This window comes from Lonchura striata, chromosome 28 (assembly GCF_050655825.1).
Source record: "Lonchura striata isolate lonStrDom1 chromosome 28, ASM5065582v1, whole genome shotgun sequence".
NCBI classification, from domain to species: domain Eukaryota; kingdom Metazoa; phylum Chordata; class Aves; order Passeriformes; family Estrildidae; genus Lonchura; species Lonchura striata.
The window spans coordinates 6,309,931-6,332,527 of NC_140730.1; the positions used below are offsets into that span (position 1 = coordinate 6,309,931).

Here is a 22,597-nt window from a genome sequence, read left to right on the forward strand (position 1 = left end):
TGATCCCAAATTTGTGCTCTTTATGAATGGCAGTTGGTTCCTTAACTACTCTCTTTGCATCTCTATCACATTTAACTGTTTTTTCTTGGGTTTTTTCTCCTCCCCAGCATTTGTGAAAACAAAGCTGGGCAGACGGTTCTGTACAAAAGAATGTTTCTGACCACAGCCAGACATCAGCTATGTCAGGGCATGAAACACTGCCTTTCTGTAGGCTCTTGTGCCATTACATTGTTTAATCTTCAAAGCATTAAACTTTTGAGTTAGTCAGACATTACAAAGCTAAAAATAATAAAAATTCAAATGACTTGGTGGTGAAAGTATCTTGAGTAGAAAAAGGATATTAAAATGTTAATTCACTAAGCGTTTTCCCACCAGTTGTTTTATTGGCTGGAGCTCCATTTGTGTGCAGGAGAATTAGTTTTCTTTTCTGCTGCACACAGGTGCATGTAAATTATTAAATAGCAGCCTCTGAAACTCTCCCAACTTTTATTAAAAATATTTATACAGGTTAGGTGATGAGGTGTGTTTTTGAGGAAGCTCCTGGCAGGAGAGGCTCAGTTGTGATAATGAAGCTGTACTGATAGAGCAAACAAGTCCCCAGAGCGACCATTTCTGTGAAATATATTAATTTTTTAAACCATGAGTAACTATAGGTGCCCTTGGAGCAGCTTCCTCTCCCCAGGCCCCAGGGCTGTGTCAGTCCTGGTGCTGCTGGAGCCCCCAGAGCAGCAGGGTGGGAGCTGCAGTGTGAGGCTGGGGGCTCACAGAGCCCTCCCTGCCCATCCAGCCAGACCCACAGGCAGCCCTTGTGCCCAGGCACTGCACGTGGTGGAGGTGTGGGATGGGACCAGGACTCCTGTGGGGCTGAGATAGTGAGGGATAAAATAGCTTTGCTGTCATTATCCTGCTGGCTTTTTATGAATGGAGTCGGCCTTTCCCCAGGGCTCACCTGTAGCCAGTGTGAGCAATTTTGAGATGAAACTGTTGGTTTGGCCCATGGCAGGGATGCTCCTCGGCTGGTTTCCAGCTGCCCCTGCAGAAGCAGGGGTTGTGCACATGGGGGTGTGTGTGAGAGCAGGGCTGTGCCTCCCTCCTGCCCCTCTGAGTGATGGAGCAGGGACACGAGGAAAGGTTTTTGCATCAATAACGGGCTGCCTTCCCTCTCCCCTCCCCCAGTGTGACCCCTCTGCAGCAGCACAGTAAAACCAACATACTGAAATCTCTTTTGTTTTCCCTTCTCTCTCATCTCCTTGTTTTTCTAGATGTTTCCCTTGCCAGTGGCTAATGGAAAAAACAGACCCACGACCCTTGCGAGCACTCAGTTTGGAGGATCAGGTACTGTCATTTTTTTCCCCCTTATACCATAATGTTTCTTGCAATAAATTTGTGTTTGGTTCCAGAGATGCCGTAGGGGAGGGGGTTCTGTATTTTGGTGATGGATTTTTCTGGTGGTGCTCTGCTGCTGTTTCTTTGGATGGTTTCCTTGTTGCTCCATGTGTCTCTGGGTGGGCAAAGCTGCTCTTGCTGAGCTGTCTCCCACTAAGACATTGCTGCCTGAGCTGGAGGTTGTTGTCCCACTGCTCCAGGAACCTTGGAGCAGACAGGGTTGCTCTTTAAGCTGCTTAGATGTGTCTGCACTGCCCTGGAAGACTTCTGCTGTTTTCCCTCTGAAGATGGGGTGGTGATGGCTCGTTCCTGGCTCAGTTTGGGGGTCTGCTCCATGCAGCCCCTCCAGCAGCTCACTGCTGTTGGGTGGGATCTCAGCATTCCCAAAGGCATCTTGCAAAGCCCTCCAGGGTGCCAAGAGGGGACCAGGGATACTGACATCCAAGGGCTTTGAGAGCAGGGCAGTGGGGAGGAGTGGGCTGGAGAAGTGGCTGCAATTGGAGGCTGAAAATGTGCTGGTTGTTTTGAGGCTCAGGGAGAATTCCTGGACAGTGCTGGGCCAGGGTTTCAATGCCCAGGGAAGCTGCTCTGGGCAGGGCTCACACAGCCCCTGGCATGAGGGAAGCTCAGCTGATCTGCCCTTCTTGCTGAATACTTTGTGTATGATTAAAACTCAACCTTCCCTGCCCTGGGCTGGCTCCAGCTGTGCAGGGAAACTCCTGGCTGTGCTGTGACACTGGGAGCATCCCAGAAACTGGGCTGGGATTTCTGGAGAGCAGCTTTGATGCCCCAGTGGGGCACTGGGGAACCTGCAGCAGCAGGGTGGGAGCTCTGCCCTGCCTTGGCCTGCCCTGCTCCTGCCTCCTGGACGTGGCAAATGTGATGCTCTCAGACTGAGCTGGTTAGCTGTGTGTCAAGATGGTTTTGAGCAAACACTTTTGCAAGGAGGGAAGCTGTTGAGTGGGTGCTGGAGGAAACTGGAGGGGAGAAAACTCTCGGGTTAGCCCAGATGGAAGCTGATCTCTTCAGTGAGTGTTCCTTGTGTGCCTTCTGCTGTTAAAATAATCCACAAAAGACGTGCTACACACTGGGGGGAGTAGAGCAGTGCAGGAGCTCCCATTAACCCGTTTCCTGCTCAGAGCCTGCCTTGGCTGCCAGCTCCGTGGTGCTGGCCAGGAGCAGAGGTTGGAGCAGGGCCCTGCGGCACAGCCAGACCCCCCTCCAGCCCAAACGACACCAAATCTTTGATTCTCCCCTCACTCCTTCTTTTCTTTCGGGTGAGTGAAAGGTAATGTTGACACCACCCTTCCTCTGGGCTGCTGCTCTCTGAGCCTGACTGGGAGCAGTTCATAAAAACAGAGCAGTGATGTTATACAACTGCACTGAGGGACGTTGCACAATCCCTGCTGTCCCAGCCTCGGACACAGCAGAGGCTCCCTCATCCTGCTGCAGGCATCCTGCCTTGGGAATGCAGCTCAGGGCTGGCTGTAGGGCAAGAGCTTTGCTCCAGCAGGAGATTTATCCCTTGGTCAGCCATCCTTGGCCTTACCTGGAGTTCAGGGGACAAATTTCATCTAAGTGTCAGCTTTGGGACTTCTTCCTGCTCCTGTCTCTTTGGCATTTTGCTGGTGGGTGAATAACTGCAGTAAGACATCAGCGAGTTGTGCCATGCAGAAGGCTGTGCTCTGCCTGTTAGAAGGAGACAAGGTGTCTAAACAAGGCCCTAGAAAATGGCAAGAGGCTGTTCTCAAGGACTGTTGGTTTGTTGGTTTAGCTTTATTCACTGATGCAATCAGGTACTATTTAGAATTGCAGAATTATGGAAGGCTTTGGGTTGGAAGAGACCTTAAAGTTCATTTTTTTCCACCCCCTGCCATGGGCAAGGACACCTTCCACTAGATCAGGCTGCTCCAAGCCCCTTCCAACCTGGCCTTGGTCATCCCCCAAGGTAGTTCATCCCCCAAGACACAGGCAGTCATCCAGCTCAAAATTTGGTTTGGAGTCATCATTAACCTTGATGTGGTCAGAGAATGGAGAGCAGATGGTCCTTGGATTTGGGGATCTGGGCTTGCAGAGGGGGCAGAGCACCTCACAGCCATACCATAACCAGGACCTGCAGGTGATCACTCTAAATCTTGCCATGCAGGGAGGCCTGGGCTTCTTCTTTAATGTGCCACATGTGTTCTGAGCACTTCTCAGTCAGGGGCCTGGACCAGCAGTGAAGGCAGTGCAGCATTTCCCCTCTGCCTGCAAAGGAGAAGCAAACACTGGTATGTCTGAGACTTAGCTCGGTGCTGTGCACCACAGTGTCAGGATCTCTTTATTTGGCCTTGTTGTGGTAACCTCAAGGTAACAAATTGATGTTGTCTTGTGTGCCAAGAAATATTGGTGTTTATTCTTCCCCCAGGATGGCAGCCAGTCACTGACTTGGGTGTAATTGTGTTGGACATGGAAGTTCATGATCTCCCTCTTCCCATCTCCTTGTGGAAATGCTGGGGCAGTGTGCAGCTTTTATTCTTTTTCCCCTCCAGAAGAGCTGTTATCTTCAGGCTCTTTCCTCCCCAGGGAAGTGAGGAGGGAAGGGAGCAAAGCACTGACTGATCAGTCCTGGCCAAAATGACATTTTTGCTTCCAGAGTCCAACTGGCAAATAAAGGAACAGAAGCATTTGAAAAAGGCAATCACAGCGATAAAATTGTCCCAAATTAAAATCCTTTTCAAATTCAAAATTTCTTTACCAGAAGTGTTTTTAACCATTGGCCGCCCAGAGCAGGGATGGAATCACCATCCCCTGGAGTGTTCAGAACAGATGTTGATGTGACACTTGGGGACATGCTTTGGTGTCACGGTGCTGGGCTGTCAGTTGCACTTGAACATCCTAAGATTTTTTCCAACCTTAACAATTCCATGTTTCTAGTAACTGCCCTGGCCAAGCTGCTGGTGGCCCCTTTACCATGGGAGCCCCTTTTTCTCCCCAAGGCCAGAAAAATTCCAAGTGTTCATGCAAACCTTCCAGCTTCGAGATCCCTTTGCTTTCCTATTTGCCTCCTGCTTTTATTTTAAGCCCTGCCACTGTTTCCCTCATTTCTGTCCTCAAATGCTCCGGGGAGGAACTGGTTTTGCTCCCCCGCCGCATGGACAATTCAGCACCTCCGCTTTGCCTTTTCTTGGCAAGGAGAGACCCAACAATTGCCACAAGGATGGAGCTGACGTCACCCAGCCCATGGCTGCAGCATTTATAGCACATATAGGTCACCACGGGAAGTTGGTCTTCCTAGGGCTGGGAGCTGCAACCACTGTTTTCCAGCATGGGCTGTTTTCTGCTGGGGTTTTATTTTAGCCAGGGTGCTCAGCCCATGCCTGTTGTCCTGCTCTTCAAAGGGGTTCACCTTCCCCTCTTCAAAAAATGTTTGTAACTTGCAGTAGCAAAACATCTCAAAGCGTGTCCCCCGTCGTATCATAGTTCATAAATGACTAATCTGAGCTGCAGCAAGCTCCCTCCCAGTGCTTCATCGAGCCCTGCCTCAAGCAGGAAACCACTGGGGCTGAATTTCACATGGAAATGACCATTTTAATTGACTTTGAGGCAGTGGGAGTGGCCGGAGGCAGCAGAGTTCTGCTGTGGCCTCGTGGCTGCTGAGTTTTCTGCAGAGTTGGTGCGTGCCGGCTGCACCTTTGCTCCAGCAAAGGGGTTTGGGCTCTGCAGAGCAGGGAATAAACCCAAGGCACGTGGTTGTGTGTGAGGTAAAACATCTCCTGGAGGACCACACGAGCAGTACTTCCACCTGTGGGTAGTGTGGAGGGTGTGCAACCATCTCCCTTCCCATCCCAGATGTTATGGGGTGCCAGGACTGGGTCCTGATGGGACAGGAGCCATGGGGTCTCCTGCTGACAAATTATTCTACTCTCAAGAAGAAAAACCTCTGCTAATTTTTTTTTCTTCTCTCCTTTTAAATAAACTAATTATGCCTTTTTCTTCATGTTTTGTGCCAAAGTGTGTTGGCCTCTTTGCTTGGGCTCTCAGGTGGGTTTGGGAGTGAGAGTCCCCTCCTGGCCCGTGCTGTGATTCCCACCCCCAAAATTTGTTGGGTGCTTCCTTGCTTGTGAGCTGAGGCTCCCTGTGAGGGAACTGCTTTGATCAGGGGAAGTTCATCAAGTCCATTTGAAGCTGGTGAAGCAGGGAGTTTTTCAAAGGCTTACAAGCCGGTGCATGTAACAAATTTTAAGTTATAGTCTGGTGAACAAAGCAAATGGATTCTCCCTGGAGGGAGGCAAACCCGGATCCCCTTTGAAACTCTCTTTAAACAACGCACAAACGTGGATGGATACCTGTGGCAACAGCACCGAGAGTCATAAATTCTCTGAAAGCTGGGGTTGTCTCTTTAATTGGTGCTATGGGGGAGCTGTTTGAAGGTTTAATTATTTCGAGTGTGCAGGCAGCTTGCGTTGGGAAGCGCCGAGCAGGATGGGCAGGGTCTGGTAGAGCAGGATGGTGCTGGGCTCCCTCTGCTCCTGGAGCTGGGTGGTTTGCAGGGACACCACAGCAGGCAGGGCTGGGAAGAGCCAAGCACAGCGATTCTGTCACCGTGCTGTCAGCAGTCGAGTCCCAGGCCGCAGAAACCCATTTGCAACTGTTTTCCATAGTGAGGAAAGCAGGAGCTTTTATTAGCAAGGCTGTATCACGTTTTCCTACTAACTGCCTCGAGTTCCCACATGTTTTGCTTATGCTGAAGTGGGAGTGCTGGGCTCCGCTTGCTATTTTGATGGATGATGAAAGGCAGACATGAGGTGTGCAATATGGGACTTGATATTTAGAACTGGCACTTCCCGTTCAAGTTTGGGATCTGAGCTGCGTGTTTCTGTGCTGTGCCTGTGCAAACTGTCACCAAACACACCAGACACAAAGCCACCACAACAGAAAAAGGCAAAGCAGGAAAATTCACTTGCCGGGCCATTGGTGGGACCATTTCTTTCAAAGTAAATGTTATTGTTTAGCCATTACCAACTGAAATCAAAGGAGAGCTGGGGGTGCTCCCCTGGAGAGGAGAAGCTCCAGGGAGAGCTCAGAGCCCCTGGCAGGGCCTGAAGGGGCTCCAGGAGAGCTGGAGAGGGACTGGGGACAAGGCCTGGAGGGACAGGACACAGGGAATGGCTCCCAGTGCCAGAGGGCAGGGCTGGATGGGAGATTGGGCAGGAATTGTTCCCTGGCAGGGTGGGCAGGCCCTGGCACAGGGTGCCCAGAGCAGCTGTGGCTGCTCCTGGATCCCTGGCAGTGCCCAAGGCCATGCTGGACAGGGCTGGGAGTACCAGAGACAGTGGAAGGTGAACTTGGCCACAGCAGGTGTTTGAAAGGAGAGGAGCTTTAAGGTCTCCTCCAACCCAAAAACTGTTCTGGGATTCTATGAAAAACCCTTGCCATGGCCAGGTCCAGCTTGCAAAACCACACAGTCTCACTGACTCCCAAGTACAGTCCCTGCCACCGCTGCTCTCCACTGCCCCGAGTGCTGCAGTCCCCACCCTGCTGCTAACAAAGCCTGGGCACTCTCAGGGAGTTCATCTCCTCTGCCTGAGTTGGGCTTTCTGCTTTGGTTTTGTCTTTGCCCTTGGGAAGGTCCTGTTCTCCCATTTACCAGGATATGGAAAGCAAGGTCTGGAAGAAAAGAGTTGGAGGGCCCAAGAGCTGGGGCAGGGAGTGCAGGTCAGCAGGAAATAACATGTTTGGGGCAACAAATGGCAGGGGAAGGTCACACCTGTGTGCATTAAGCCAGGGTCACACCCCATCTCTGATCCTTGTGTCCTGGGCTGCCTGTTCCTCCTCCCAGGGATCCCCACCTGCCCAGAGGCTTCTCCTGTGCCTTTGCAGTGATGTTGAAACAGAATCCCAGAATGATTTGGGCCCATCTGATTCCATCTCCTGCCATGGGCAGGAGCACCTTCCACTATCCCAGGTTGCTCCAAGCCTTGTCCAGCCTGGCTTGAAATATGAAGGGCTCTTTCTTGCAATTAGTTGCTTGCCCTTGAATTTAATTTTACTACTGGGAGTGAAGGTGTCCTGTCCTGCCAGAGGCACAGCTGGCTTCTAATGGGCACATGTGGAGAGAGTCTGGGAAGAGCAGGGACATGGTGACAGTGCTGTGGGGATGCTCTAGCAGCTCAGGGCTCCTCTAGCAGCTGGGGAGAGGCAGATATAACCTAGTCCCTGTCTCAGTGTGTGTTTAACTTGAGAGGTGAAGGGTGCATGTTTTCAAGAGAAGGTTTTGGGGGTTCTTTTGGGTTTTGTTTTGGTGGGGTTTTTTTTGTTTGGTTGGTTTTTGGGTTTTTTGTGGTTTTTTGTTGTTGTTGTTTGGTTTTTTGGTTTTGTTTTTTTTTTTTGTTTTGGTTTGGTTTGGTTTGGTTTGGTTTTTGGTTGTTTGGTTTTTTTTGGTGGGTTTTTTTGGGGGGGTTTTGGTTTTTTTTGGTTTTTTGATGGGTTTTTTTTTTGTTTGTTTTGTTTTGTTTTGTTTTGTTGTTGTTCATTTCTCACCTGGAGAAGATTCCTCCTGACTGGATTTAAGATCTTTAGCTGAGAAAGAGTAGAGAGAATGCTGGGGGTGCCAGAGCCAAAGCTGTACTGAGATAAGTGACAGCTTTTGTTTAGAAACTGCCAGTTTGCCACAGACCTTGTTTAAGCACAGTTTTAACTTTGCCAGATTTGCTGAGGCAGTGCAGGGCTCTCTTCCCAGCAGAGCTCCTTCCTCTCATGGATGAGGCAGTTCCAGGCAGTGAGGCTTGAGGGGCTCTGATGGGATGAGTGTGTCTTGTGTAAAAATCTGAGGGGCTGAGGGGAAGCTGGGCTTGGTGTGCACCTCCTAAAAGAACAGCTGCAAGCTCCAGCAATGCCTTGTCTCTAATGAGGTGAGCTGGTGGGCAGCACTTAGTAAGTAAAGAAAGTAAGTTCAGCTTAGTTATTGGGAAGAAATTCTGCCCTGGGAGGGTGGGCAGGCCCTGGCACAGGGTGCCCAGAGCAGCTGGGGCTGTCCCTGCATCCCTGGCAGTGCCCAAGGCCAGGCTGGAAGGGGCTTGGAGCTACCTGGGATATGGAAGGTGTCCCTGCCCAGGGCAAGGATGGAACTGGATGTGTTTTAAGGTCTCTTCTAATCCAAACCATTCTGGGATTCTGTGAATTCCCTCTGTTACTGCCCTGTTCCTCAGGGCTCTCATCTCCATTCTGAGCTCTTAGATGGTCTCTGGAGAGCAGGACCTTGGGGTTTGGTGCAGCTCTGCCTGAGTTCACCTCTAATCCTGCCCCAACCCAGGGCTGCCTGAGCAGCACATGTTGGCTCAGCCTTCCAGCTCCAGGCCTCCACGCTTGCTGTGCTCTTTCCAAAGGGAAGAGATGGCTTTGGAAGGGGCCCAGCAGGTCTGGCAAGTGTTCCTGCTGGACCTCGCTGCTGCTAATTTGCAATTCCTCATGCCCTGTGGGGTGCCCTGCTGCAGCACGTGTCCCATGTGTGACCAGCTCCTCAGCCTGCTGCATCTCCATTGTTAATGGTTGTGTGCAGTGGCACTCAAAATGCAATTATTAGTAGTATTTTTAATTAGAGACAACAAATTGGTGTCTTAAGGGGGTGGATTTAATGCAAAGGGCTATTTTCTTACTCTGGAGGGCTTCATCTCTCACCTGGCACCACCCCAATGCACACAACTGAAGGACACTATAAATACCTGGTTCCTCACTGTTGTCTCTGTTGTCTTGGAGGCCTGGAGAGGATCCTCATCACTCCTGCTCAGCTGTGCTCCCTGCTCTGGCTGCAGGATGGAGGGATTCACCCATTTCCATCATGGGAAGGGAGGGAGCCAAGGGGGAGCCGGTGGTGGATGTAGGGGCAATAGAGCTGTCCCAGAGATGTCAAAACGTTTACCCACATCAAGTGGAGAGGAGGCCATCAAGTCCAGAGGAGCCACGGAGATGCTGCAAGGGCTGGAGCCCCTCTGCCATGGAGCCAGGCTGGGAGAGCTGGGGGTGCTCCCCTGGAGAGGAGAAGCTCCAGGGAGAGCTCAGAGCCCCTGGCAAAGCCTGAAGAGGCTCCAGGAGAGCTGGAGAGGGACTGGGGACAAGGCCTGGAGGGACAGGACACAGGGAATGGCTCCCAGTGCCAGAGGGCAGGGCTGGATGGGAGATTGGGCAGGAATTGTTCCCTGGCAGGGTGGGCAGGCCCTGGCACAGGGTGCCCAGAGCAGCTGTGGCTGCCCCTGGATCCCTGGCAGTGCCCAAGGCCATGCTGGACAGGGCTGGGAGCAGCCTGGGACAGTGGGAGGTGTCCCTGCCCATTGACAGGAGGTGGGAGTGAGCTTTAAGGTCCCTTCTAGTTCTAATCACTGATTCTGTCTGCCTGTTGGATTCCCATCTGTCTGGGCTGGGATATCCTGCCCTCTCCCAGCACCTCCATCAGCTGGGAGTGGGGCACTGAATTGCCCACCAGTGTCTGTGTGGCCAGGACAAGGGTCTTGGGCAGTGCCAGGAGTGGGTGCCGTGGTTTCCCTGGCACATCCCAAGCCCAGATGGATCTGTGCAGCAGCCTCAATCTGATCAGCCTGGGAAGGCAGGATGGCAGTGACCCTCTGAGTGCCCCTTCTCCTGAGGGGAGGCAGAGGGGCAGGGGCTGAGCTCTGCTCTGGGACAGCTCCTGGAGCCCAGCGAGGGCTGGAGCTGTGCCAGGCCTTGGCATGGAGCTCAGGGAAAGGTTCTTCCCCCCGAGGGTGCTGGCACTGCCCAGGCTCCCCAGGGAATGGTCCTGGCCCCGAGGCTGCCAGAGCTGCAGGAGCGTTTGGACAGCGCTCTCAGGGCTGCTCAGGGTGGGCTGTTGGGGGGTCTGGGCAGGGACAGGGGCTGGGCTGATGATCCCTGGGGGTCCCTTCCAGCTCAGGATATTCCAGAATTGTCTCATTTCCAGCTAGTGGGCAGCTCCCAGACCCTCAAAGCCCTGAGATGATAAGTTGACTTCACTGCAGGTCCCTGGTGCTGATGGTGGAAGGGTTGCATTTTAGGAAATCCAGGCTTTTTCAGAGGCTGGTGGCAGGCCCTGTGCTTGGACAGTGAGTGCCTGGTCCCTTCCAAGCAGAGCCCATCCTGTGCACACTTCTGAGCCCCCTCTGCCAAGAGGTCCCCACATACCTGGCAAGCTTTGATTAGCACATTAGCTTAAACAAATTGAGTTACACACCTATGGAGGGAAGAGGTGCTGCACTCCTTCACTGGTGACTTAGAGTTTAATTAATTTCGTTGCCAATGAGGCATGAAATACACTGTGGTGCTGAATGTGTAATTGTACAGGGGTCTGGGAGCACAGCTGAGGATGAGGGATCACCTGAGGCAAGCCAGGCACGGAGTTCTCATGGCCCCAAAATGGGGCTGACAGCAGAGAGCCCATCTGGGGGACAGACAGGGGACAGAACCCCCATAATGCTTCCCAGTGGGAACCAGGCCAACTCCCCCAGCACAGCAGGGCCCAAAGATGGCATTGTGCCCACAGGTGCCCCAGTGTTTGGGGTTTTTCTGCCAGAGGATCCAACTCCTGGGCAGGATTCAAACTGGTGGCAGTGTCCCCAGCTGTGTCCCCCGAGGAGCAGCCACTGGGGCCATTGTGTCTTTGCCATCCAAACAGGGATTTGCCTCAGGTTTGGGGAGGATGGAGGGTGGGGGTTTTGCCAATGGGTTGCAGAGATCTTGGTCTGTCTGTCCCTGTGTTGCAGGGTGGAAGTACATCTGAACAAACATCAGAAAGGGAAAATCTGAGCTGTGAGAGGAGATTCTTGGTTTGCCTTTTGAAAGTTTCTGCAGTGGCTGTTTGGATGCTGTTCTCCCTGCCCTGATTAGTTGCCTCTCTCCCCCCAGTAAAGAAGGGAAAGAGGCAGTCCAGGACATCTGCCCTCATTTTTTAATCCTGAATTTTTCAATTAACTTGCCAGGTAGGCCCAGCTCCAAAGCCAGCAGGGAGAAAAATCTAAAAAACACTGTCCATCTGCCTGTGAACCTGGGAAGCACATCCCCACCTCCAAAGTGACCTCAGGCAATGTCTTCCTCTAAATTTAGCTGGGGATTGCGTCAGGAGTAAGAAGGAGGTGAAGTTAATGTGGCATAAGCTTTTTCTAGCAGGGGAGTTTGCTTGGTTAGACAGGGACTGAAAATAAATAAATGAGCTTCATATCAGAGCCTGTGGGGCCAAGGCTGGGAGGGAGGGCAGCCTGCAGCACACAGGGACACAAGGAGGTGGCTTTTTTGGGACCAAGCAGGGCAAAGGACAGTCATCTATGAACCTTGACTTGTCCTAGCTGGGAATAACATTCCAGGAGAGTGGGTGATGTCCCGTCTGTGGGCACTGGATGTGGCCAGCAAGCTCTGGGGTCACCTCTGGTGGTGACATCTGCCTCTCCTGGGGCAGGTTTGGTATTGGCTGCTGGGCACTGCTCAAAGCAGAGCTGTTCCTCCCCTTCTCAGGGAGTTCTGAAGCATCTTCTGCCCATCATTCCTCCATCCCTGGCCTCTGGGATGAGGAACTGGTAATGCTTTCCCCCTCCAAAAGCCCTCCCAGGTGTGTGCATGTGGCACCCAGGGCTGCCCCTGGGGACAGCCTGACCTGGAACAAGCCAAACTCCTTCAGGACAAGCCTTGGGGTCACTGGTGTTGCTAACCCCCTCTCTTACCTTTCTGCCTCATCCTTCCCAAGCTGGGGGGACAAATCTCACTTTTGACAAGTGACAAAACCCATCCTGGTGGTGGTGAGTGCGTGACCTTCCCTGAGAGCGGGGGTGGCCTGGGCCCCTTCTGCTTTCTGGGACATTTTATTCTGCAGTGATGTGGTCTCCCTTGCAAAGGCTCCTCCTGCCCCGTTAACATTGTTATACAAAGCAGCAGTTTGCCATCTAATTAGGAAAAATACGCACTAACCTCTACCATATGTTGCTCTCCTCCTCGGATTTGCATTTGAAAGTCCAGCTGAATTTCAATGTGAAACTGGATTTTATCCAAATGATGAATGGCCCGAAAAGCTGTGGGAAGGTGGATGTGCCTCCCCATCACATATGGTTGGTTGGGTTTTTTTTCCTTTTTGAAAAAAAATTGTAAAGCAGGGTTCTTTAATTTCTTATCCCATGGTTCAAAGTGTTCACACCTTTCCTCCCAAACTGGATTTGTCTGGCTGGGTGGTCATTGCAAGGCCTCTGAGGTGCTGGAGCTCCAGTCCCACGAGGAGACAGACTAGATTTACTCTTAGCGACTTGTTTTTGGTGGCAGCTCCACTCCTGGCTGTGTCCTGGGCTGAGCCCAGCGTGGGCAGCAGGGGAGGGGGGATTCTGCCCCTCTGCCCCGCTCAGGTGAGACCCCACCTGCAGAGCTGCCCCAGCCTGGGGAACAGCAGCAGGAGGACGTGGAGCTGCTGGAGCCAGGCCAGAGGAGCCACGGAGATGCTGCAAGGGCTGGAGCCCCTCTGCCATGGAGCCAGGCTGGGAGAGCTGGGGGTGCTCCCCTGGAGAGGAGAAGCTCCAGGGAGAGCTCAGAGCCCCTGGCAGGGCCTGAAGGGGCTCCAGGAGAGCTGGAGAGGGACTGGGGACAAGGCCTGGAGGGACAGGACACAGGGAATGGCTCCCAGTGCCAGAGGGCAGGGCTGGATGGGAGATTGGGCAGGAATTGTTCCCTGGCAGGGTGGGCAGGCCCTGGCACAGGGTGCCCAGAGCAGCTGTGGCTGCTCCATCCCTGGAAGTGTTCCAGGCCAGGTTGTGCAGGGCTGGGAGCAGCCTGGGACAGTGGGAGGTGTCCCTGCCATGGCAGGGGTGGCACTGATGAGCTTTGATGTCCCTTTCTGCCCAAACCAGGTGGGATTCAGTCCATTTCCCCAGCCCATCAGGTGGGTTTGTGCAGGAGCCCCTCACGTTGCTCTGCTGTTCCCTGAAAGGGCCCCGTGGCAGCTCCCAGGCTGGGGGCTGGGGCTTTGTGGTTTTTCACTTCAGCCGGGACAGTGGCTGCTCCGAGCCCCTTCCCACGCAGGGCTGTGGTCTGGGCAGTGCTCCCCCGTGCAGAGAACAGGAGCAGGGCTTTGCTGCTGCTGGGCTGCTGAAGGCTTTGGGAGCCAGAGGATTGCTCAGCCAACTCTGCACATCGCCACAGTCCCTCAGAGCTGCCTGGACTTCCCACTTGGCTTGAGGCTGGATTTTTCCCCTTGACTGAGGTCTGTTTAAGCTGAGTTAAGCTCTGTGACAAACTCAGCATTATGTTAATGAGCTGGGTGTGCTCACATGGCTCTTACTGACCTTTTACCTCACCTACCTGGCAAAAAAAGTTCTTAAAAAATCACATCACATCCTGATTATTTCACATCCTCTCTGAATCTGTCGTCAGGCGGTGTCTTGGGTGCTGGGCTGGCTGTGGTGCTCACAGGGGGAGCTGCTTGCTTTGGGTTTCTGACTTTTGTTCTCCTTTCTCTTCACTCCTTGGAGATCAATTCAATTTTTAAGACGGTTTTTGTTGGGCTTTTTTGTTGTGTTAATGCAGCTGAACTAATATGATTACATTTCCAGATCTGGGTAATGGAATAACAAGTCAGGAAGCTTTTTTTTTTTTTTTTTTTTTTTAATTTAAAAAAAAAAAAAAAAAGGACAACTTATGCCACTTCCAAGTCTCCAGTTGGGAAGCTCTTTATCAGTTGCTCGGAGAGGTTGAGGGCTCTCCATCCCTGGAAGTTTCCAAAGCTAGGCTGGACAGGGATAGTGGAAGGTGTCCCTGTCCATGGCAGGGTTAGAATGAGGTGGGCTTTGAGGTCTCTTTCCACCCAAACCATTCCATGATTCCATGTTCTGATCTTGATACGAGGGCTCCTGAGGCTGTGGCCATTGCAGGGACACCCTGGTCCAGGGTGCTGCATTTTGTGCTCCATGTCCTTGTTGGCCACAAGCACAGAGAAGTGACAAAGATGTTCTGGGTGCCCAAAAAGTTGCTTCTTCCCTTTGCCCTGAAAGCTGCCGGGCCAGAGGGGCAGTGTCCCTCCCACAGGGCTGTGCTTGGGGCAGGGGCCCTGGCACACCCACCCTTCCTAGGGCAGTTCCACCAGCATCTTGCGGCATGTTGGCTTTGCTCATCTCTGTTTGCTCTCAGGTTGAGAGGAGGGATCTGGAAAACAGCTCAGCCAAAGCAGCTCACAATGGCAACTTCCTTTCTAAAAAAGAGAAGGATGTTGTGGACTTGGTGGCTTCCCATTATTTTCCCCAATTTGAGCTTTCTTGCCACTGATCTCGCAGTGTCAGAAGGAGCCAAAGCTGTTGGAGAGTGTCCCAAGGAGGGACACGGAGCTGGGGAAGGTCTGAGGAGCGGCTGAGGGCACTTGGCTCGTTCAGCTGGAGCACAGGAGATGAGGGGAGGCTCCTGGGGGCTGCAGCTCCTCCCGAGGGGAGGCAGAGGGGCAGGGGCTGAGCTCTGCTCTGGGACAGCTCCTGGAGCCCAGCGAGGGCTGGAGCTGTGCCAGGCCTTGGCATGGAGCTCAGGGAAAGGTTCTTCCCCCCGAGGGTGCTGGCACTGCCCAGGCTCCCCAGGGAATGGTCCCGGCCCCGAGGCTGCCAGAGCTGCAGGAGCGTTTGGACAGCGCTCTCAGGGCTGCTCAGGGTGGGGCTGTTGGGGGGTCTGGGCAGGGACAGGGGCTGGGCTGATGATCCCTGGGGGTCCCTTCCAGCTCAGGGTATTCCAGGATTCTGTGATTCTCTGAGTGTCAGGCTGTGTGTCCTGCTCTGCTCTGGGATCAGCCTCACTGCTGCTGGAGCTCGCTGTGGCTCAGTGTCACACGTTGTGTCACCGAGCTGCTCCTGCCCCCTGGGATGGGTCCTGGCCAGTGAAGCAGAGCGGGAATGGGGCCGTGGTGTTTTCCCTTTTTGGGAATGCTGTAAGAAGGTAGTGACTCACTTTCCATGGAGCTGATAGTTACCCTGCTCCTGTCTTGGATTTGTGTTGTGTAGCCAGCAGGATTATTTATAACTTAGCCAGCATCCCGAGTCTATTGTTTCTGCAAAGAGCAGGAATGACTAGATGACTTCCTGAGAATTTTTTTTGCCACCCCCTCATTTTTTATTTTTTTAAAAATCTACTTTTCCTTCCAAGTATTATATTTGCCAGTTGGATGCTTTTCCCCCACATCTTCCCCTCCTGATTGTGCATTTGTGCTGCTGACAATCCCACTACCGGTGTTGCTTTAACTCTAAAATCTCTCCCAGGAAAGGCTGGGGGCTGTGCCCTGGGAGGGCTGGGGCACCTTTCCATGGCATGAGAGGCTCTGTGGCCCCACAGGTGCTGGGCACTGAGGCAGGAGGCTCTGGCTGTGCATTAATGGGAGGACGTCTGTACCCTGTGGATGCTTTGGGTTGGGAGGTGCATCCCAGGAGCAGGGTTAGTCTGGTCTGGGATTGCACCATCGAGCTCTGGGTCAGCCTTGTTATCTCTGCCTCTCTGGAGGGTCACTTGGGACAATCCAAAGGTGCCACCTGAGCCCAGAGATGTGCAGAGCAAAAGCCATCTCCATCCTGGCACAGCCAGCCCTGGGCATGTGGCACTGGTGGGCATGGGAGGAGTGGGTCCTGAGGGCCTGTCCTGAGGTGTGTGGCTGTTCTCCTGGTGGCAGTGATCCCACCTGGGCAGTGTTTGCCCCAAACCCTGGAGCTCTCCTGACTCTTGTCCCCCTTCTCTTTGCCCACCCACCTGCTGTTGATTCACTGTTGAATCATATGTTGAATATGAGGCCCAGCAGCCATCACTACTTTAATTAATTAATTAAGTACTTCCATAGAAATCAGTGGGAGAATGAAGGTGCAGGATGGAGAGAAAGGGCAGGGTGGGTTTGGCCAGCTGAGCTAATCTGAACCTTTGAGGGGGGACCTGCATGTTGAGCTTCCTTGGGGAGCATCCCCAGTACCCCAAGGCTGCCATCCACATCCTCTCCTCACCCAAACAGCTCCACTTTGCACCTTCTTGCTTGACCTTCACGCCTGAGACTCCTGATTTGGGTTTGGTGGAATCCAATTCCCTTTAGGCCAAGTGTGGAGCCTCAGTGGTGCCAGCTGTGTTTCCTGCATGATCTGCTGCCTGGCCGTGATGTAAGGAGCAGCCTCTGAGGCTGGGGCAGCTGCAGAAGCGACCAGGGTGAAACAGCTGAAGGGGAAGGAGCCTGGGCTGCCTGTGGGCAGCAGAGACCCTGCTCAGGTCCTCTCAGTTTCATTAGTTCAGAACTCACAACTTGGGGCTTGTTGAATGTTAAGCTGCTGTTTCTGGCCGAGGTGCCTGGAGCCTCTGCCCGGCCTCTCCCCGTCGGTCACCAAGAGCTGCCTCGTGTCCCCTCCAGTTCTGGCTCCCTCCTGAGCTGCAGGGAAGCCCTGGGAGAGGCTGGCAGTTCTGGTGCTCCCCCTTTCCAGAGCTCGTGGCACTGAGGTGTTGCTGTTCCTACACTGACTTTCCAGGAACTGCCTGGCTCTATTGGGAAGTGTGAGATTGATCCAAGTGGAATTCTGTCATGCTGGAAACACCACTTGGATATGAGCAGCTTGGAGTGGAAAACGAGTCCTGAATTCTGTCCTGTGGGGTTTTTACATGCTCTTCACAGAATCCCAGACTGGTTTGGGATGAAAGGGACCTCAAAGCTCATGAGTGCCACCCCTTCCCTTGGGCAGGGACACCTTCCACTGTCCCAGGCTGTTTCAAGCACTGTCTATCCTGGTCTTGGACACTTCCAGGGATCCAGGGGCAGCCACAGCTGCTCTGGGCACCCTGTGCCAGGGCCTCCCCACCCTCATAGTGAAGAATTTCTTCCCAAAATCACATCTAACCCTGTCCTCTGGCAGTGGGAAGCCATTCCTCCTTGTCCTGCCACTCCATGCCTTCTTCATGGCCAGTTTTGCTCTTCCAGGTTTCCTGTGGCGCAGAGCACCAGGTGTAGGTCAGAAACTGGAGGAGTGTCTGTCACCTGAGATCTTGGGCTTGGGGGAGAGATGATGCTTGGGAAGGGTCTGGGAGCTGAGGGATCTCAGGGCAGTGATGTCTGGAATCATGAGTTCACAGCAAACTTCTGGGGTTCTCTTTGGTTGCTGTTTTAGTCACCACTGGAGGTTCCTTAGGCCTGGCACTTCACTTGCTTCCCATGGGAGCTGCTCCCAACACCCTTACAGCCCGAGCAGAGCAGGTTTGTGCATCCCAGAGGATGCCTGTGCTGGGCTGCTCCTGCTGCTGCTTGTCTTCATTCCTGTGAGGTTTTCCAGCTGCCAGAACACCCTTGTGCTGGCTCCTTCCCATCCCAGACACTCAGTGATGTGGGGTTTCTCCCTGAGCTGGAGCTTCCAGGCACTGAGTGATGTCCTGGGTGAAGTGCTGCTACAATTCCATCCCATCTGGCTCGCTGCAGCATTTCCCTGCAGCACTGGGCAAAGCCATGCTGGGTGGCACTGAATTCCTAATTCCTGCTGGCCCTCAGGTTCCTTGAAATTGAAGTGTGTGGGAAATAAAGCTGGGTGAAAAGATGGGGAGCTCCCCATGGCCCCCATGGCCAGCAGGAGATGAGAGCCAGGCAGGAGCATCTCCCCAAGCTCCCTTCCCTGCCCAGCCCTCCTGGGTCAGCTCAGAAATAGAGAAGAACCCTTCTCCCCCAGCTTGCTTTATATTTTTAAAATCATTGTGGTTTTTTGTTCTGTATTCTTTAAATAATTTTCTAAAAAATTGAAACTACAGAACTGGGGTTTTTTTTAGGGCTTCTTTTTTTTTTTTTCCTTTTTTTTTTTTTTTTTAACCCAAAAAAAGAAAACTGAAAGATGGGTGAGACGCTGTGGTTTGGAGCACCAGTTGTAAATAAATTTTTGGGTATTCCAGCATGCCAGGTTTTTCCACCTGGAGAGTGGGTGCTTCTCCCAGGAGGTGTGTTTGTCCATGCAGGTCTTCCAGGGATAATCTGTGCCACTGTGTTTTGTGCCAGTAAAAAGCTGAGCTGGCTCAGCTCTGGGCTCTGCTGCCTCCCTTAGCCCTGCCCTCGTTTTTGGGCAAGTCTCTCCATCTGTACAATAGCAGAAAGAGTTTTGTTCCCTGGAGAGGCTTCGAGGTTTAACATTTACAAAATGCTTTGAGATCTGCAGATAAAGGAAAGCCAAACAATAACCAGTGCCCAGGGCTGTGCCAAAGGAGTCCCTGGGTCACCATGGCAGATCTGTGCAGATTTGGGTGGAGGTGGCTTTTGTGAGAGGGCAAAAACTGCTCCAGCTGCAGCACCGGTGCTGACCTGGCCTTTAAAGGGCTCCTGACAAGGGGATAACAAGAAGAGAACATTGTGGGATCACAGAGTGCTTTGGGCTGGAAAAGACCTTAGGCATCATCTCATCCCACCCCTGCCATGGCAGGGACATCTTCCACCATCCCAGGCTGCTCCAAGCCCCATCCAGCCTGGCCTTGGACACTCCCAGGGATCCAGGAGCTGCTCTGGGCACCCTGTGCCAGGGCCTGCCCACCCTCATCTGTAGATCAGAGCATGACTGAAGCACTTGGGTGATTTTTTCCCAGGGCTCCCTAGGAACAATCCTGATCTGGAAGAGGTGCTGTCCATTTGCTCTTTGCTCTCCAGACATCTTCATAAACTCCCTGGTAAACCTGATCCACCCCATAAACTTCATTAGCTTTCCTTGCAGTGCCTCTGGCTGTCCCAGCAGTGAACTCTGTGCAGTCCCCAGACAAAGGCAGGCAGTGGTGGGCAGGACAGGACAGAGGCACCGGGAGCTGCTCCTCCCTCCCGGGGCTGGGCTGGAGTGCGGCGCAGGGACCGGGCTGTCACTGCCAGCGGCTCCGGGGACATGGCAGCCCAGAACAAGCTGTCCAGGGGTACGTGCTCCTGCCACACAGCTGGCAGGATGTTTTCCTAAAGGATGGAAGGGTGGCTTGTAGTGAGTGGGTCGGCTGGGAGTTGTACTCTGGAGGGATTGGATGGCAGGTGGGCTGTGGAGGGGCAGGCTGGAATTGTGCAGGGATCTTTTTCCTTGTGTTCTGAGTACTTTTTGATGCTCTTGGGCAGGAACTGAGAGCCTTAAAGCTGCTTGAGGACACCCAACCCCTTTTGGGAGTAGGAGCAGATCACCTTTATCTGCTGCTTCCCCACTGCGTGTGCCCAAGTCCCCTAAACCTGTTACAGCTGTGACCAGGGCAGGGCTGCAGGAGGAGAAGTGTCTGTAGGTTGGTGACACAGCACAAACCTCAGGTGCCAGCTGAGGGTGTCCTGTGTAGGGCCACCCATGGCCCCACACCATGAGCCCATTGCTGGCAGAGTTAATTGCTGTATTGTTAATTGCTGTATTGTTAATTGCTGTGGTGACATGGCCTGGGTGTGGGGTTTCCTTGCTCTACAAGGGGCTCGTGGGATGTTTTTTATTTCAGGTGGTTTTAGATATGAATCAAACAAGGCACAGCTCCCTGGAGGTGGTCTGGCTTTGGTTGGAGTTTTTTGTGTGTGTGGAGCTGTAACTTAAGAGGAACCATTTAGTCAGCTTTGAACTGAGGTGGGGTACAGGGACACCTTGGGAAATCTGCACCTCTGAGTTTTAAATAAACATGGGCTTGTGTGTAGGTGGGGCAGCATCCTGGGTGCATCTCTGGGATGCCAGGGAGCAGCTGAGGCTTTGGGATGCTTCAAGATCAGGGGGAATTGCAGGGTGGGCAGAGCTGTGCAAGCCCAGGAGCAGGTTCCCATGAGCACCTTACCCATGGCAGGGGGTGGAACAAGATGAGCTTTAAGGTCCCTTCCAACCCAAACAACTGTGGGACTCTCTGAGAGAGTTAAAGCTCTGCTCCAGAGGTGAGCAGAGGTTGGTGTGTGCTCCTCATCCCGACCACAGCAGTGTGGGCAGGAGCTGGATGAACAAGCCCAGAGTGTGGTGGATCTGGGCACCAGAGGGACTGATAACAGCTTGTTTCCCCTTGATTCTGTTGGGAAAGGAGGGCTCTGGTGGGAGCAGCCAGGACAGTCTATTCCCTCCAGCCCGTCCTGCTCCCTGTGCCATGGTGGCACCAGTGCTGGGGCTCTGAGAGGCGAAGGTGTGGGGCTGTGGTTTTGTAAACCAGCTGCCAGCTGAGATCTTCCTCTTCCCGTCCATCCTGGCCTGCCCCATCTTAGGGGCTTCTGGGGCACGTTGTGCTCCAAATGGGGAACCGATTTTCTTTGGGTTTCCTGCTGCCTTACGTGTTCAGCAGCCCCTGGAAAGTCCAGCAAGCCCAGAAATCACTCAAGAGAAGTGCAGGGTGAGAAGGTCCCTTTACTCCTACAGCAGCCAGTGCTGCCCTGCCCTAAGCCACTCAGGAACCTGGTGCAGTGAGGATGTGGAAGGAGATTTGTTAGGGGCCAGCATGGCCTGTGTGTCTCCAGAGCAGAGGTGGGAGCTGCCAGCAGAGCTCACATGCTGGAGGCAGTCCAGGGATTTGAGGATGACTTTGGTCTTTGTTTTCCTTGAAGCACTAGTCTGAGAATGGCATGCCTTTTTTTTTTTCCATTGTCATTTTTATACATATAATTTAAATTTTTTTTTTTTTGTTTCAAACTTGCATTTGCAAAATGCAGACACTTTCCTTCGAGACAAGAGCTTCTCATCCACAGTGGTGAGCTCAGCTCTCACCATCCGAGCAAACTGCAGCTCCAGGTTTTTAACTGCTGCAGCTCTTTTTGTTCCTGTAGGAAAACATTTCTTTGAGCTTTTCATAGTTAAAAGAAAGCAATCTTTGAGCAAAATATCAGAATAGCTTGTTAATGGTCAATTTTCCTAGACAGTTGTATTAGGATTCCTGATAAGGAGTGTTAGTGCTTGGCTTGACAAAAGCACCAGAAATCGAAGCCTGATGTAGAGGAGACACAGACAAGATAATCGAATGGGTCTCTTTTTGTCTCCAGCTTGTTCTGAGCAGCAGAGAGCCCTGGAGGGGCTGGGGTGGGCTGTGAGGCCAGGCTGATGCTGCTGTGGGTTTGCCACGCTGGCTGTGGAGCAGGGAGGGGAAACTGCCTCCCACCTTCCTGGGGTCACCTATCCACAACCCAAACAACAGCCAGTGTGTGCCCAGGGTAACGTGAGAGATGTCAATAAAAATAATAAAATCTGCTTTCCTGACATCTCTGGGGCTTTCAGGGGGCTGGGCAGTGGGGGTTTTCAGGGCTTTTTTTGTTGCCCAGCACAAGGGATGAGACCAAGCAGCACCAGCTCCTGCCAGCTGCTGTTGAGTGATGCCAAAGCTGCACCCAGAAAATGGTTTGAAATGTGCAGGCAGGAGCAAGGGGCTGGTTAGTCCTGGGAAAGAGGAGGATCCATGCTACTCATTGAGTGCCATCTGCTGGCACCTCACCCGTGCCACCGTTTGCCCGGGGACAGTCGGTGCCCAGCCTGCAGGAATGGTGAGGGTGGGCTCCCTTTGCTTCTCAGCCGTGCACTCCCTGCCCCTCCCAGGGCAGGAGGAGCCTGGCAGCACCTGCCAAGGGGAACACGTGCCAGCCAGAGCTGGTGCCACCACGATCCATCACACACAGGTTGGGTCCAGGCTGCCCTTGGCACTGTCCTGTCATCTCCCTGGAGCTGCCCTGGGCACTTCTCTACATCCCAGGTGACACATGAGATGTATAAAACCTTCCTCTCCACCGGCTCGGTGCCTTAATCCCTCCACCAGTGCTTAGGCACTGCTTGGAGATGTGTGTTGGGAGCTGGATTTAGGGATGAGAGCATGAGGGCACAAGGGGCTGGAGCAAGTTTTTGGTGTCCCCTGAGCAGTGTGTGGCAAACAAGGTCTTGAGGGCTGATGGGCAGCCTAAACCCACAGTGCCATGGCCATGCATCAGTGACTCCTGCCAAGGTCATGAGGGCTGATGGCTCTGCCCCATACACACCAGAAGCCTTGGTAGCCTGAAAGGTGATGGGCTGGGATTTGTCTTCAGGTAAACTCTTCCCGTCACTTGTCCTTTTGGCTTTAGGGCTACAAGGGGAATTTAGGGCATGGGGTATGGTGTACAAAGATGTGGATCCTTTCAGGGCAAGGGACAAGTGAACATCTTGAAGTGTTTATATTTAAAGAGGGTGAAAAGAGTTGTGGAAATGGTGCTTTGTAGGAGCAAGTGGATTGAATTCAGCCCTTTTTAATGCAATTTAAATAATCAATGGTCTATTCAGTTACAGAAATATTTGGCAGAGCTCTAAATAGGTCA

The 22,597-nt window shown here is 52.9% G+C and overlaps 1 protein-coding gene across 17 annotated transcripts in view; it reads left to right on the plus strand.

Moving 5' to 3' along the window:
- The window catches only part of TCF3 (transcription factor 3), an 84,393-nt gene that overhangs the window by 8,127 nt on the left and 53,669 nt on the right, over nt 1–22,597 (plus strand). For 14 of the 17 annotated variants that reach the window (XR_014950300.1, XM_085562624.1, XM_085562626.1 and 11 more), the window contains exon 3: nt 1,263–1,335. Coding sequence is in view for 16 of the 17 variants with exons in the window: in XM_085562624.1 (XP_085418750.1) it covers nt 1,263–1,335 (73 nt within the window). In the remaining variant the exon portion in view is untranslated. Of the gene's footprint in view, nt 1–1,262; nt 1,336–19,172; nt 19,249–22,597 lie in introns of those variants that run through there. The other 3 variants (XM_085562636.1, XM_085562635.1, XM_085562634.1) reach the window with 3 other exon arrangements.